At 27.8% G+C, this 12,113-nt stretch overlaps 2 protein-coding genes across 7 annotated transcripts; both read right to left on the bottom strand.

Moving 5' to 3' along the window:
- Positions 1 to 2,842: 2,842 nt before the first annotated feature.
- Positions 2,843 to 9,661, bottom strand: LOC126914747 (post-GPI attachment to proteins factor 2-like). 5 transcript variants are annotated; one of them, XM_050719138.1, is made up of 5 exons: positions 9,565 to 9,661; positions 8,248 to 8,564; positions 7,896 to 8,163; positions 7,549 to 7,746; positions 2,843 to 7,345 (listed from the first exon to the last, which is right to left on the bottom strand). In XM_050719138.1, exons 2-5 carry the CDS (start codon positions 8,410 to 8,412, stop codon positions 7,212 to 7,214), a joined length of 765 nt encoding a protein of 254 aa, XP_050575095.1. In that variant the 5' UTR covers positions 8,413 to 8,564; positions 9,565 to 9,661; the 3' UTR covers positions 2,843 to 7,211. The 5 variants fall into 5 exon arrangements, with proteins under 5 accessions (XP_050575095.1, XP_050575099.1, XP_050575100.1 ...); XM_050719142.1 differs by lacking the exon at positions 9,565 to 9,661 and adding an exon at positions 9,300 to 9,534; XM_050719143.1 differs by lacking the exon at positions 9,565 to 9,661 and adding an exon at positions 9,180 to 9,302.
- A 173-nt stretch (positions 9,662 to 9,834) lies between these two features.
- Positions 9,835 to 11,519, bottom strand: LOC126914721 (protein MAK16 homolog A-like). Of its 2 annotated transcripts, none has more exons than XM_050719087.1 (7): positions 11,336 to 11,519; positions 11,230 to 11,271; positions 11,016 to 11,159; positions 10,625 to 10,937; positions 10,295 to 10,546; positions 10,105 to 10,182; positions 9,835 to 10,028 (listed from the first exon to the last, which is right to left on the bottom strand). In XM_050719087.1, coding segments are annotated over exons 1-7 (969 nt in total). In that variant the 5' UTR covers positions 11,338 to 11,519; the 3' UTR covers positions 9,835 to 9,890. The 2 variants fall into 2 exon arrangements, with proteins under 2 accessions (XP_050575044.1, XP_050575040.1); XM_050719083.1 differs by having other exon boundaries at positions 11,225 to 11,271; positions 11,336 to 11,518.
- Positions 11,520 to 12,113: the final 594 nt, after the last annotated feature.

The following is a 12,113-nucleotide window of genomic DNA, read 5'->3' on the forward strand; positions in this document are numbered from 1 at the left end:
TCCATTTCTGGGCGTATTGCTTATTGAATTAAAAGAATAATTTCGATATCTAAATTATGTAAAAATAAAACATATCATTCGTATGGAAATGTTTAAAATTTTTCATTTCAATAAATTGCGAATCTTTTCTAATTTCCCGCTATTTTTATTGTAAATGGCGATAAATCCACATTTTTATACAGAAATCAAAGTTTCGACCATTGTATCGAATCGATATGTTTTGGTTGTTTCATTATTGCTAATTAATACGTTCGATTAAGTTTACAAAGCTTCTGGTGTGCGGAATTCCTGAATCTTTAATAAAAACAGGAAAAAATATATATGTATATACTCTGTGTCTTATAACTATAAAACCATTCTAAAAGTTGTAGTTTCTATGCAAGTACGAGGTAAAAAATACAACACGACAGAATCTGATTAAAAGTATGTAAAATCGAACAGTTAAACGTATTGAAAATATAAGGGATTTCACATATTATTACGTAGATTACTCTTATAATTTCATTTTATTGTATTCTGATAACGGTCTCAATTTTTGTGTAATTAAATATTTTGTTATATTGGTTCTGCTGTTATGAAAGAAAGAGTAATCTAGTTTTTTACGTTTTCACTTGTAGTTGCCTTTTTGCCAGTGAAATTTAATCTATTCTTGTTTATTTTAAACGAAATATGGTTTCTTAGTATGATTTAAAACATGGTACGCTTCGTTCCTTTTTCTTTATTGTTGATAAGAGTTGGAAATCTAATAACATATACAGAATATAAAATTTTAGAATGGTTCTATAGTTACGAGACTATGTCTCGTATCTTATTTGCAAATAACTATACGTAAAATTTTGACCTTAAATTTAATATTGTCGGCCTAAAGAACAAAAAACACGAATAATATCCTACGAGTAGAGCAAATATTTTTAATTAATTTCATCATAATTTCATCAACTGTATTGTTCTCTCTTTAATCATTCCGAGAGCGCGAGTGTATTATCATAATAAAAGTCTCTTACAATTTTTTTTTATCGTGTATTCTACAAATTCCATCTTTCCAAGATGAAACTTTAAATACCTGTTGAAACTTGCGTCGTCAAATGGTAAAAAGCTCCTCTCGAAAATACTAATGTGCGTACATGCATGCAACGATTTAGAGATATTAAATAAATAATACACATGTATATCTCTAAAAGTTGTCCCGACATTTTTCATTTTTCATCTCTTTAATCGTAAACTTTATGGGATATTCCGATTTAGACGATTTTTTTTTTATTGACTTTTGGTACGTGACAAAAAATATTGTATGTAGATATTTCGAATAGTTCGTGTCAATATCACAATATAGTAAAATAAAGGTTATATTAGTTTTAGATAAATGGTGGCACAGATTAAACATCTCATGACGCAAATGAATTATTTTAGTATTATTTTAAATTTATATAAGTTAAATATCGTCCGTACTATTATAAGTAATGTACATACAACATTTGTCAAAACGTCGGTCTCTGCGACTGTTTTTAATCTTAAAAGAGAAGAAATCGTAGGTAACGATATAATTCTAATTCAAACAATAGCCAATGTTATTCTGTATATGTGTAAAAGCACAAGTCAATTGATGGTTTTCGAGAGAACTGTGCCACCAATTTGAGAGATACTAGCTTAGGCAGAATGCATTCAAACTTTTCGGCGTCATTATAATTAGCTTTAATTAGCTTACACCTTAAGTATTTCATAAGTATTAGGACACAATACGGAAAATGAGATGAACCTAATAAATTTGATTTTATTAAATATTTTATTTTAATAGCATCAGTAACATCAGATTAAAACCTTTGGAGTTGTTGTTAGACTGCAGAAGTTTATGCAAGTGCATATTTTTATAGAATTCAAGTAGAAAAACGAAAACCCGATAGAAATTTGTTATGTGACTAAAAGACTAAAAAAATTTGCTTTTTTTGTTTTCCACTCTTTGCATAATGTAGATATTTTGCACATTTATGTTTAAATACATATGTAAAAACATATTATATGCTTATGTGACGTATTTATCCTATTATATTGATTTAGTTTATCATAACTGTATAACGTGCTAATAACAATATGTAATCGATGTTAAATATGAACTACGTTAAACTGTGTATTTGAAATTTCGTATGGTTGGTTAAGCGTCAGATATAGTACCACGTGTTTCGAATTAAGATAGTTTGATTTGATTAATTCGCATCGTTACCTCCAACGTGAACCGTGTGGCGAGTAGGATGGAAATGTCTGAAAACTGTTCTTCAATTTTTTGAGACACAAATATTTAAAAAGACTGACGAGTGTTATATTTTACACGCAAATATCATCAATTAACAGTGGCAAATTTGGACAAAGTGTTTGTAATTTATTATTAGACGTAAATAGATATTAGATATTAAATATCTTGCTAGATATTCAATTGTTAAATATTTGAAATTTTAAACATACATTAAATATATTTCTGACATTTTTCTTTATTTGTATGTATATATCTGCATATTTTATGTTTATAAACATCCGCAGTCTAATTATTATAATTGGTTTAAAATTTTATAATATAGAGCATCTGTATAATGTATATATATGGTATAAAAATGTCGTCAATTATAAATAATGCAATTAACGTTTATTTTCTCGGGATTCTGATATTATTAGATTGTCCACCGTATTTGTTGATCTTTGGTTTCATGTATTTCAAAAATAAAAAAGATTAATACAAATTAATAACAAAAATATTTAATTCATTTAAAATATTTTCAATGAAGTGATCAAATCAAAGAATTGTTAGTGTCAGTATAGAATTGTCGATTAATTGTTTTCTATAATTTTTGTAAATAACTTTTACAAATATTTTTTGCTGGCTTTGAATCGTTGCCATCCATGAATATATCACCCTGAAATTTAAATTAATAAATTGCGGACTTCAATATACAATTTATTATTTTCCACAATTTCTGCATAAATAACATTTATAAATATTTTTCACATATTCTTAACTCGAAATGCATAATTCTGACCGATTAATCGGTTTCTTAATAATCTGGATTAATTATTACATGGTACATAAAATCAGTAAATGTCCCAATACTTATGAATTGTTAAACCTGTGTATCGCTATCTCAATTTTATGCGTATCATATACCTACATAAATATTTTAGGAACACAGTTTTATCACCTATGCAATGAAAAGATCCAAAAATCGAATTTTAAGCTTTCTAAACTAGAATACCCTCATAATCTTCGATCAATCAAAATTCTATATACCAACTGTTACCATCAACTCTCTTGATCCGAGTATGAATACAATTTATCGAATCGCGATAAAAAATTTCTCTCATTGTATTTTCAATATTTTCGACTATGTTCGTATCTGTATATATGTATATGTGCATTTGCTCTATGTACACACGAGCCAGAGAGAGCAAAGTGTAAGTATGGCGGTTTTAATACATAATTGCTAGAATTATAGTGCAGGTATGACTCTGCTCCAGAACCCGCTTCCAACTATGTATTTTACAGAATAGACTTGTTCGAACAGCCACACGGACACATTCAGCCTATTTCATAATAGTGTTATCATGCCAACTGGCTGACATAATTAAATAGAGATTCTTACACAAGTCAAGGTTGCTACAAGTCACAATCTGACATCGACAAAGACGATCCTATTTTATATGAACTGTGGTACCTTTCTCTGCCGCTTGAACAAGCGAGTGATTGTTTATATAATATAAAGATAATATTTATGTACAAGTTTTCTATAAAATCAGATACTGAAATGAATAGCGATGGATACGATATTATCTAGTTAAATGTACGTATCAATATTTATAGTAATTCCGAATATGTTCTCACGTAAGTTGTCGTACGCCAGAGAGAGGAAGATTCTGAAAAATTGTTTGGGAGATTGTTTTAGCGAAAAATAAATTTTTCAATAAAAAATATATTATGCTAATTAATAATTAAATTGAGAATTATTTTAGCTATATTGTGTGAACACAAATATTTTTAGTTTTGTAGGTTTATATAAATTTTCTATTTATAATAATTAAAATAATTCTCTTAACTACTTCACAATAGAAATCCAAGTTTAATTTCAATTATTTGTTTATTTATAATCACGCAATATTTTCATTAAATCTATAAGTTTATTACGATATCGATAAAATTGTAATTTATTAACTAAACATACACTAATAATCTCCCAAAAATTTGTACATCCTCTTTGAAACGTCCTATATAGCGCAAAATAAATTATTTTTACAATTATCATAGAAAAACAGTATGTTTCATTTTGTGTGCATCAAGTATAGAAATTCGTTCAATTTCGAAATAGTAAATATATTCAAACAAAGTAAAATTATAAAAATGGTTAATTATGAATAAGTGATTCATTAAAGATATTCTGTTGTCAAATCAAAATCTATGCAATATGGTACATATACATACAATATCTTTAATACATCACTTGGCACAGATTTTAACATATGTACCGATAAATTAATTAGTAATAGCCCGTAATTATTTCTGTGTCACGATTACGAACGAAAGTAGATATTTACAGAAAGGCAGCTCCACTTCCGATAATTTTTTAATATGTTATCAGTGTCATCATCCTAGGTAGTGTCGTGAAGGTTTTAGTTGGAGGTCACTGTTTATTAAAAAGTTATTATGAAAAAACGTTTACTCAAAAACATATAATTTCTTGGGTGCCATTTGTATTTAGTAAAATGTATAAATGTAAATCGAATGCTCTTGTTTATCTTTCTTCTTCGCCTTTACATACTGAAGTCTATGTTATTGATATTTCTTATAACTCCTACAAAACTAACTTTTTAAACCTTTTCAACAAAAAAAAAAGATAACTCACGATCAGTAATGAACAGCTCGTTGTATTTAATTTCGTTACTACAAAATGATGTATGTTATGCAGTAAAAGTGTGGACATGGGAGGGACTTTATCCCAGCCCCTGCACTCTCACCCGAAAAAGATCTAAGCTAATCCAACTCCTATTTCAATTTAAATAGAATTTAATAGATACGGTAAGTTTAGCTTTTACGGGGTACGAGTTCACAATACAATTTAGGATGGTGATTTTGACAATATATTAAAAGATTATCGAAATCGAAGATGGCTCCCTTCTTATAAATATTTATCTAAACGAGTATAAACGCTTGCTTTTGTATTACAATAAGAACCACCAATATATGTTGCTCGAGTGATTGTACATGACTTACAATTTTCACATGCTTTTGAACACTTGGCAATCGAATTTATAAAACAACAATTTAATATATTTCAGCAAAGAAGGAAATGCTATGTAATCGTTTTTGTAAATAATACAGAAATACATTGACGACATGTATTTATCAACAAATGAGTAAAAGCAATATAAGAAAAAATTCCTTATACCAAATTATACGATGTAAACATACTTCAAGCTAGTTGCATTTGAAACAAAATTTTTAAGAAACAATCATGATCTTACTTACGTAATATTCTCATAATTATATGTGTAATGTTTGGGATTTATACAACTGATTCCAATAACAACAATAGTGTACTTTATCATAAACAGCTTTTCCTTTTTCTTATTTAATACTTTCTGTGAAATATTTAACGTGAGTATCTTGAAAGGGTGTAATGTGATTATAAAATTTAGTACAAGTACAAACAGTGATTTGAATTATCAATTCAATTTACTCCGTGATTTTTGGACGTAATATTCATGCTTTGGTCGGGAATATATCGTACAAGATAGTCATCAATTTCACTTTCTGTCAGCATTTTCTATTTTCGTTGAGATTACTTTGAATACCAATCGATTGCACTTAAAGATTATATGCTACATATATGAACATGGTAATTCATCCTTATGTTCATAACACAGTATTGCTATAATCCATGTTACGTGAATATTGAGTAACTTATATCTCTTTTGGTTATATTTTTCCTTTCAATTTTATATGATGTGTGATTTGTGTATTATATGGATACGATAAAATATATTAATGGTATTACAACTGTACAATGATGAACAATATCTCTACTGTATCTTAAATTAAAATTACATACAGTTATTTCATAAACGTAGGTAAATGCATCCTACATGCTAACAATGTGTCAAAAATTCATGACATGATAACGATGCTCCTTTTAAAGCAGATAAAAAAAGATAGAAAAAAAGAAAAAAAATTGTAAAAGGACTAGAATGAAATACTGACTAGAAATCTCACATCTTAAAGAACTTACAGAGAAGCAATTTAAAATTCACTATAAAAGAGCATTTACTTTGTGCTAATAATAATTCTTCTTTTTTCTTTTTGCAATAGATGCACATAAATTAAATATGAAATTTCATTATTTTGGACTTTTAAGCTTAATATTGTTTGTATGTAGGATACACATTTGTCCCGTATCACTACAAATTCTCATTACCTAAAAGGCCATTTAAGATTTTTTCTCATTGCCTGGGAAGATACCAGTGCCATACTTTGGAAGCGCTAGATTTTTTAAAATATATTTTTTCCCTTTTAGCTTTAATCTTCAATTGTTTTCATATTTCATATGAAATAATTTTCATATGGAAATAATTTGAAAGTGTATTTATGAAAAAAGTCATCAGTAACTAAGAAATGCTAAAGTAAAAACTATCTTACATATCTGCAGCATTACATAAAAGAATATAATTAATACTATTTTGATAAAATTTGCTAAAAGAAAACATCTGCTGATTAAAGCACATCTGCTGTGCTTTAAATCCACCAAATATATAAAATATCTTTTAATAAAAATTATTATCTGTGATATATTTATTCAAATATCTAAATACGTCACAAATAAATATTTTTAAAAATACTGTCGAGTATAAATTATAATTTAAATAAATTTATAATCAGTCAAAATAAGTTTATAAAAAGAAGAAATATAAATTATAACTGCTATATAGATCTTGCATTCGTAATTGTTTTCCTTAAGATAAGAATATTGAATATTTGATTTCATTAAGGTTTTGATTTCATTCATATAATGTACAATTAGTTTATTAAGAAATATTTACCAATATTCATCAGTGGATACTCAGCTATATATAGTATGGTATTATATACTTTTTCACTTTTGGCAATAGCACTTCCAGACAGTGGCAGTAGGCACTTTGATGACAATAATAAGATAATAATGAATATAAAATGTTACAAGTTAATCCACCTTTGAGGCAGGTAAACCATTTCCAACAACCAGCTGCTCCTTGGGAAAGTCTAGAATTACGGTTACATGAAAACCCATATTTGCAGAGGCAATCACATACTCACAAAAGGAAAACCAGCTAAATGCTGTTAAGAAAAATATTATAAGTTTTACACAGTGCAACTAAATTTTTTATATGTAGCTAATTATATGTATGTATCTCATAACTATGACTTATTTATATTTTGATGCATTACTAAAGATTTTGTAAATACTTATATCTAAATTTTGTATATAATATCAATATTTGTAAATATTAAATTTCTTTAAAATATGTTAATTTTCTTACCGAGATCATGACACAGTAACCTATGCTTTAGAAAGAAAACGATGAGACCAACAGTACTAACAAGACTAGTTATAAAAAGTGCCTGTTTGTATTGAAGACTTAGTGCATTTGGTGTTACAAGACGACCCAATCTCACTTCTGCTAGCATATATGTTAAAGAACTGATCATAAAGATAATGAAAATTTTTTCATGCACATCTGAAAAGTAGCATTTCTTGTTAAATAAATTTTTAGCTATAAGATGATTATATACATAATTTATGACATGTTATTAATAAATTCTAATATTTTATCTTTTACACTTTAGTATACAAATAGTCTCTATTATATCTTACATTATTACTCACAATAATTTTCTCTGTTAGAAATATATGTGACTCCACATAGCGCTGCCACTTCTGCCATGCTTAACCAATAACATAGATTTAAAAGTCTAAATCCCATAATTTTGGAAGGTACATCTTCAACTGTTTTAAGTATTTTATAATAATATGAATGATATACAGTAGCAATAATTAAGCGAGGACCTATGTGTAGAGCTATGCTTATGCGCCACAAATATCGTTGAGGAGATATACCAGTAATAGCTGAGATTGATGGAAGTACATTATAAACCTAAAATAAAAAATAGATAAATTAGAAGAGGTAATAAAATTTAATATATTGATCACAATCATAATAGGTATGTGAATTCCATACCCTGCAGTGTGTTTCATGGATATCATCTTGTTGAAAGATATATGCTGTAACAAAACAGACTAAAAGTGTGACCAGAGGTAAAGACACTGTTGCCAAACACAATTTTTTAAATGATATTGCCATATATATGGAACTTTTATTGTTTCCCACATTGTTCAGTTCCATAGTGAAATTATCTAATATTTTGGCATTGACGCACAAAATAAAAAGAGAGTTTAAAAGGATGCAAGATCTGAATCAATCTATATTAAAATCATTTCTCCTTTCAATTTTCATTAAAAAAATCAAAACGTTCTTTTAAAAGTTTCATAATATGCCTGTAAATAGAAAACAAATTTTACATTAATGAAACAGCATACCACAAAGAAGCATACTGAAATGTAATCAATATTTTCAATACATGCATGCAGATTATCATACATTACACAAAGCAAAGTTAACATTCCATTAACAATATTTAACAACTACTCTTAACACTAATATATCACATACAAATATATATTAATCATAACAAAATTTGCTTGTAATCACATTATTTATGCATTTTAATAAACGTTTCAAACAAATATGTTGCAGTAAGATTTATAAAATAAAACAAAAATAATTTTGAAAGACAATAAAAATCATAATATGTCAGATTCTCTTTACAAATGTTACACACAAAATGATAAGTATATTTAGTTAATTACTCTATTTTCAGAATTGATTTCGCGGATAACCTACTTTTTCTATTTATAGCAAACAAAGGCACTGTCACGGGCCACGGATAACGCGTCGTTCGTGACATTTGCCTGGAGGCGATTTATTATATTTATGACTATGACACTCCTGCACGGAATTCGCAACAATGGTCAACTTTGTTCACGCGACCAATGATTTGATGAATGATAGAAACTTCTTTGAATTTATTTGAAAGCTGTCAATAATTTTACCAATCTTTCTTTCCTCTTTCTTTTTTTCTCTAGAGTGTATGAGAAGTTACTTCACTTAAATGGTTATATCTGTTCTACACAATAATGCAGTTATATTATATATCCACCTTGACAGCGTACTTGTTAAGTCATTTAGTGAGCACCTGTTAATGTCCTATTCAAGTATTTATGATTTCTGGTTTGAAAAGATAGCCATGTATTCAAGTACATAAAGGATAAACAGTACATACAATACACGATTAAATGAGATTTCAATGCTGCATTTGTGTCATTTATGTCACATTTTTTAATCAATAACAATTTATTTGAGTCAAGATTCTGTCAATTGTGACTTGTTCATTCATATTCATTTATGTTTTTCATGCAGAAAATCAGAAGAATTTACCTTGTTCCTTATGTACAAACGTGTCGTCTGCTAGCCTGCGAATTTCTGTTCGAAAGGATGCCATCTATGATTTTTATAAATGCTTCTGGATGCTACTTTAAGCTAGCGCCAATTTTAAACTTTTTTATTCCTCAATGAAAATATTGTTATTAAATATATTATTATTATATATTATCAATTATATTATCTTAATATATATTATAAATATATTATAAAAACATGTTAATAACGGAAATTAAGAAAGTATAGGGATATTATATACTGAAAAAGTATAGAATAATTTTAATTTTATTAAAAATATAATTACAAATATCCTAACTGAAAATTTATCTTGCTTGATCTCTTTCATATGGTTCCTGTTCCATCTCGTATTCAATTTCGACCCTTGGACGGGCTCTCCTTTGCGATTTCTGTTTCCTGACAACAAGTTTCTTCGCTTTCTTACTGGTTGTAGGTACTAGATCCTATAATAACACAATAATTTTAAATGCAATCATATTATAAATAAGAATAAAAGTAAAAGATTATAATATTAGTTACTTCAATATCATTATCGTCAGATACAAAGTCGTCAGATAATTCGATCTCCTCTTTTTTTCCTGAATCACTGTCCTCGTCCTGTTAAAATGGATTAATTAATATTAAACAGAAAATGGCGATATAACACTCAGTAATTCATATTTAAATGAGGATAATACATATATTTATATCTAAATGAAGGACAAATTACCATAGATACTTCTTGAATTTCAAAATTATCGTCCTCATCTTCGTCATCAGTTTCTGCTTCTATAAAATGAGGCGTATTTGCTTCTCTTTCTCTCTCTTTCTCATCTGCTTCTAATTCTAACTCTACTTCTTTCTCAATTTCTTGTTCCTTTTCTTCTTCTCCTTCACTCTCAGCCTCGCTTTCACCTTCAACTTCAACAGCTTCAACAGCTTTGTCAAACACTTTTTGTGGGAAATTGTAAATATCATTATACTGAAAGAAAAATGACGATGAAAAAATAATTTAGATATTAAAATTTATACGTATAATTATAAAGAGAAAAATGTGTACCATGCCCTGTTTTAATCTTTCCATAAGTTGTTTTTCTATTGCAGTTTCTAATCTGGCAGCTATAAGTGCCTTTTCTTCTCTGCGTCTTTCTCTCCTTTCAATTTTTCTTTGAATTGGTACAATTTGTTTTTGTCTTCTCAATCTTATTCTTCTCATACGTAAGAGGTATTGTGTAATTTTTATAAATCTTTGCTTGCATTTTGCTTTTATGAAACCAGGCCAGTACAATAAATTTTCATTAATTTGCTGTATTGCTTTTTCAAAATTTCTAGAAAGCTTCACTCTTTCCCACGCATTCTTTGGGAAATGTATTCTATAAGGAATAGAATGTACAATTAATAATAATATTAGACAGTTTTGAAAGAATATAACATCTAAGTTAAATCTTTACCTTTCTGCCGTTCTCATGTATAAGTAAATAATACCATTTTCTTCCCTAACTGTGGCATACTGACTGTTTGCAAGAGGACAAGACGCTCTACTGCATAAACCCGTAAGATTATATTCATTGCGACAAAACCTCTGCGACTTTGTACTATAAAGGTAAAGAATAAATTATATCACACAAAACCATTATTCTGCTTTTTAAGTCATACATACTTTACTTTAAAAGAACAGAAGGATTTATTGATGACACTCCATACAACCTAAAATAATTTATCATTGTATAAAATATTAAAAATGAATATAAGCAGTTTTTAATGTACTCACATCGTCGTGCTGCATTTTGTTTTTATATTACTTTTATACTATATTTTATATATACTTTTATATTATTACGTTTTGTAATAGTCATTTAAATATTTACAAATTATACTTGTAAAAGAATACACGTGCATTCAAAGGTTCTTGAACGATATAGGTTACACTTAGTTCACCGCATGTAGTTCCAAATTCGTAACTGATGGCGCTACAGCCTAGAGCAGACATTTTTTAATTTAAACTACAAAAATTGATTCATATAAATATGTACATATATATACATATATACATATGATATACATCAATGATACCAGTGATATGACAGACGAAATACAGATGTACAGTATATGGTATTACAAGATTAGAGGAACATTTTTTTATTCTTATTTTCGCAAGCACTATTTATAGTTATTTAGATATAGTTAATGATGTTAATTAACAAATCGACATTCTGGCTATTGATTTCTAGTAGAGAATCCATGAATAAAAATAAAGGGATGTCGTCCTTACGTGTTTTCGAAAAGATAAAACTTGACATACTAGTCAATACTATTATAAAAGTATATAGAATAGAATCGATGAATCAAAAATAAAGGAACAACGTCCTTATGTGTATTCGAATAGATGAAACCTAACATACTAGTTAATACTATTATAAAACTCAGTAAAAAATCAAACTGGTTGATTTCCGATTATAAAATCTACAATCTGGCAACGTTTTTCCAATGCGCTCGATTTTTAAAAATTCAGGTTGTTTTCAAGATGTAGTACTCTTATTTTTACAGTA

Source organism: Bombus affinis, chromosome 3, assembly GCF_024516045.1.
Source record: "Bombus affinis isolate iyBomAffi1 chromosome 3, iyBomAffi1.2, whole genome shotgun sequence".
In the NCBI taxonomy this organism is placed as follows: Eukaryota; Metazoa; Arthropoda; class Insecta; order Hymenoptera; family Apidae; genus Bombus; species Bombus affinis.

Excerpts from the sequence above, each read along its gene's own strand:
- LOC126914747 (XM_050719138.1), bottom strand. The coding sequence starts at position 8,412 with ATGGAACTGAACAATGTGGGAAACAATAAAAGTTCCATATATATGGCA. Across the intron at positions 7,747-7,895 it reads TTCTAACAGAGAAAATTATT|ATGTGCATGAAAAAATTTTC; the intron begins GTGAGTAATAAT and ends GCTACTTTTCAG. Across the intron at positions 7,346-7,548 it reads GTTACTGTGTCATGATCTCG|CATTTAGCTGGTTTTCCTTT; the intron begins GTAAGAAAATTA and ends TTTTCTTAACAG.
- LOC126914721 (XM_050719083.1), bottom strand. Across the intron at positions 10,547-10,624 it reads AAAGATTAAAACAGGGCATG|TATAATGATATTTACAATTT; the intron begins GTACACATTTTT and ends TTTTTCTTTCAG. Across the intron at positions 10,183-10,294 it reads AAATTCAAGAAGTATCTATG|GACGAGGACAGTGATTCAGG; the intron begins GTAATTTGTCCT and ends CCATTTTAACAG.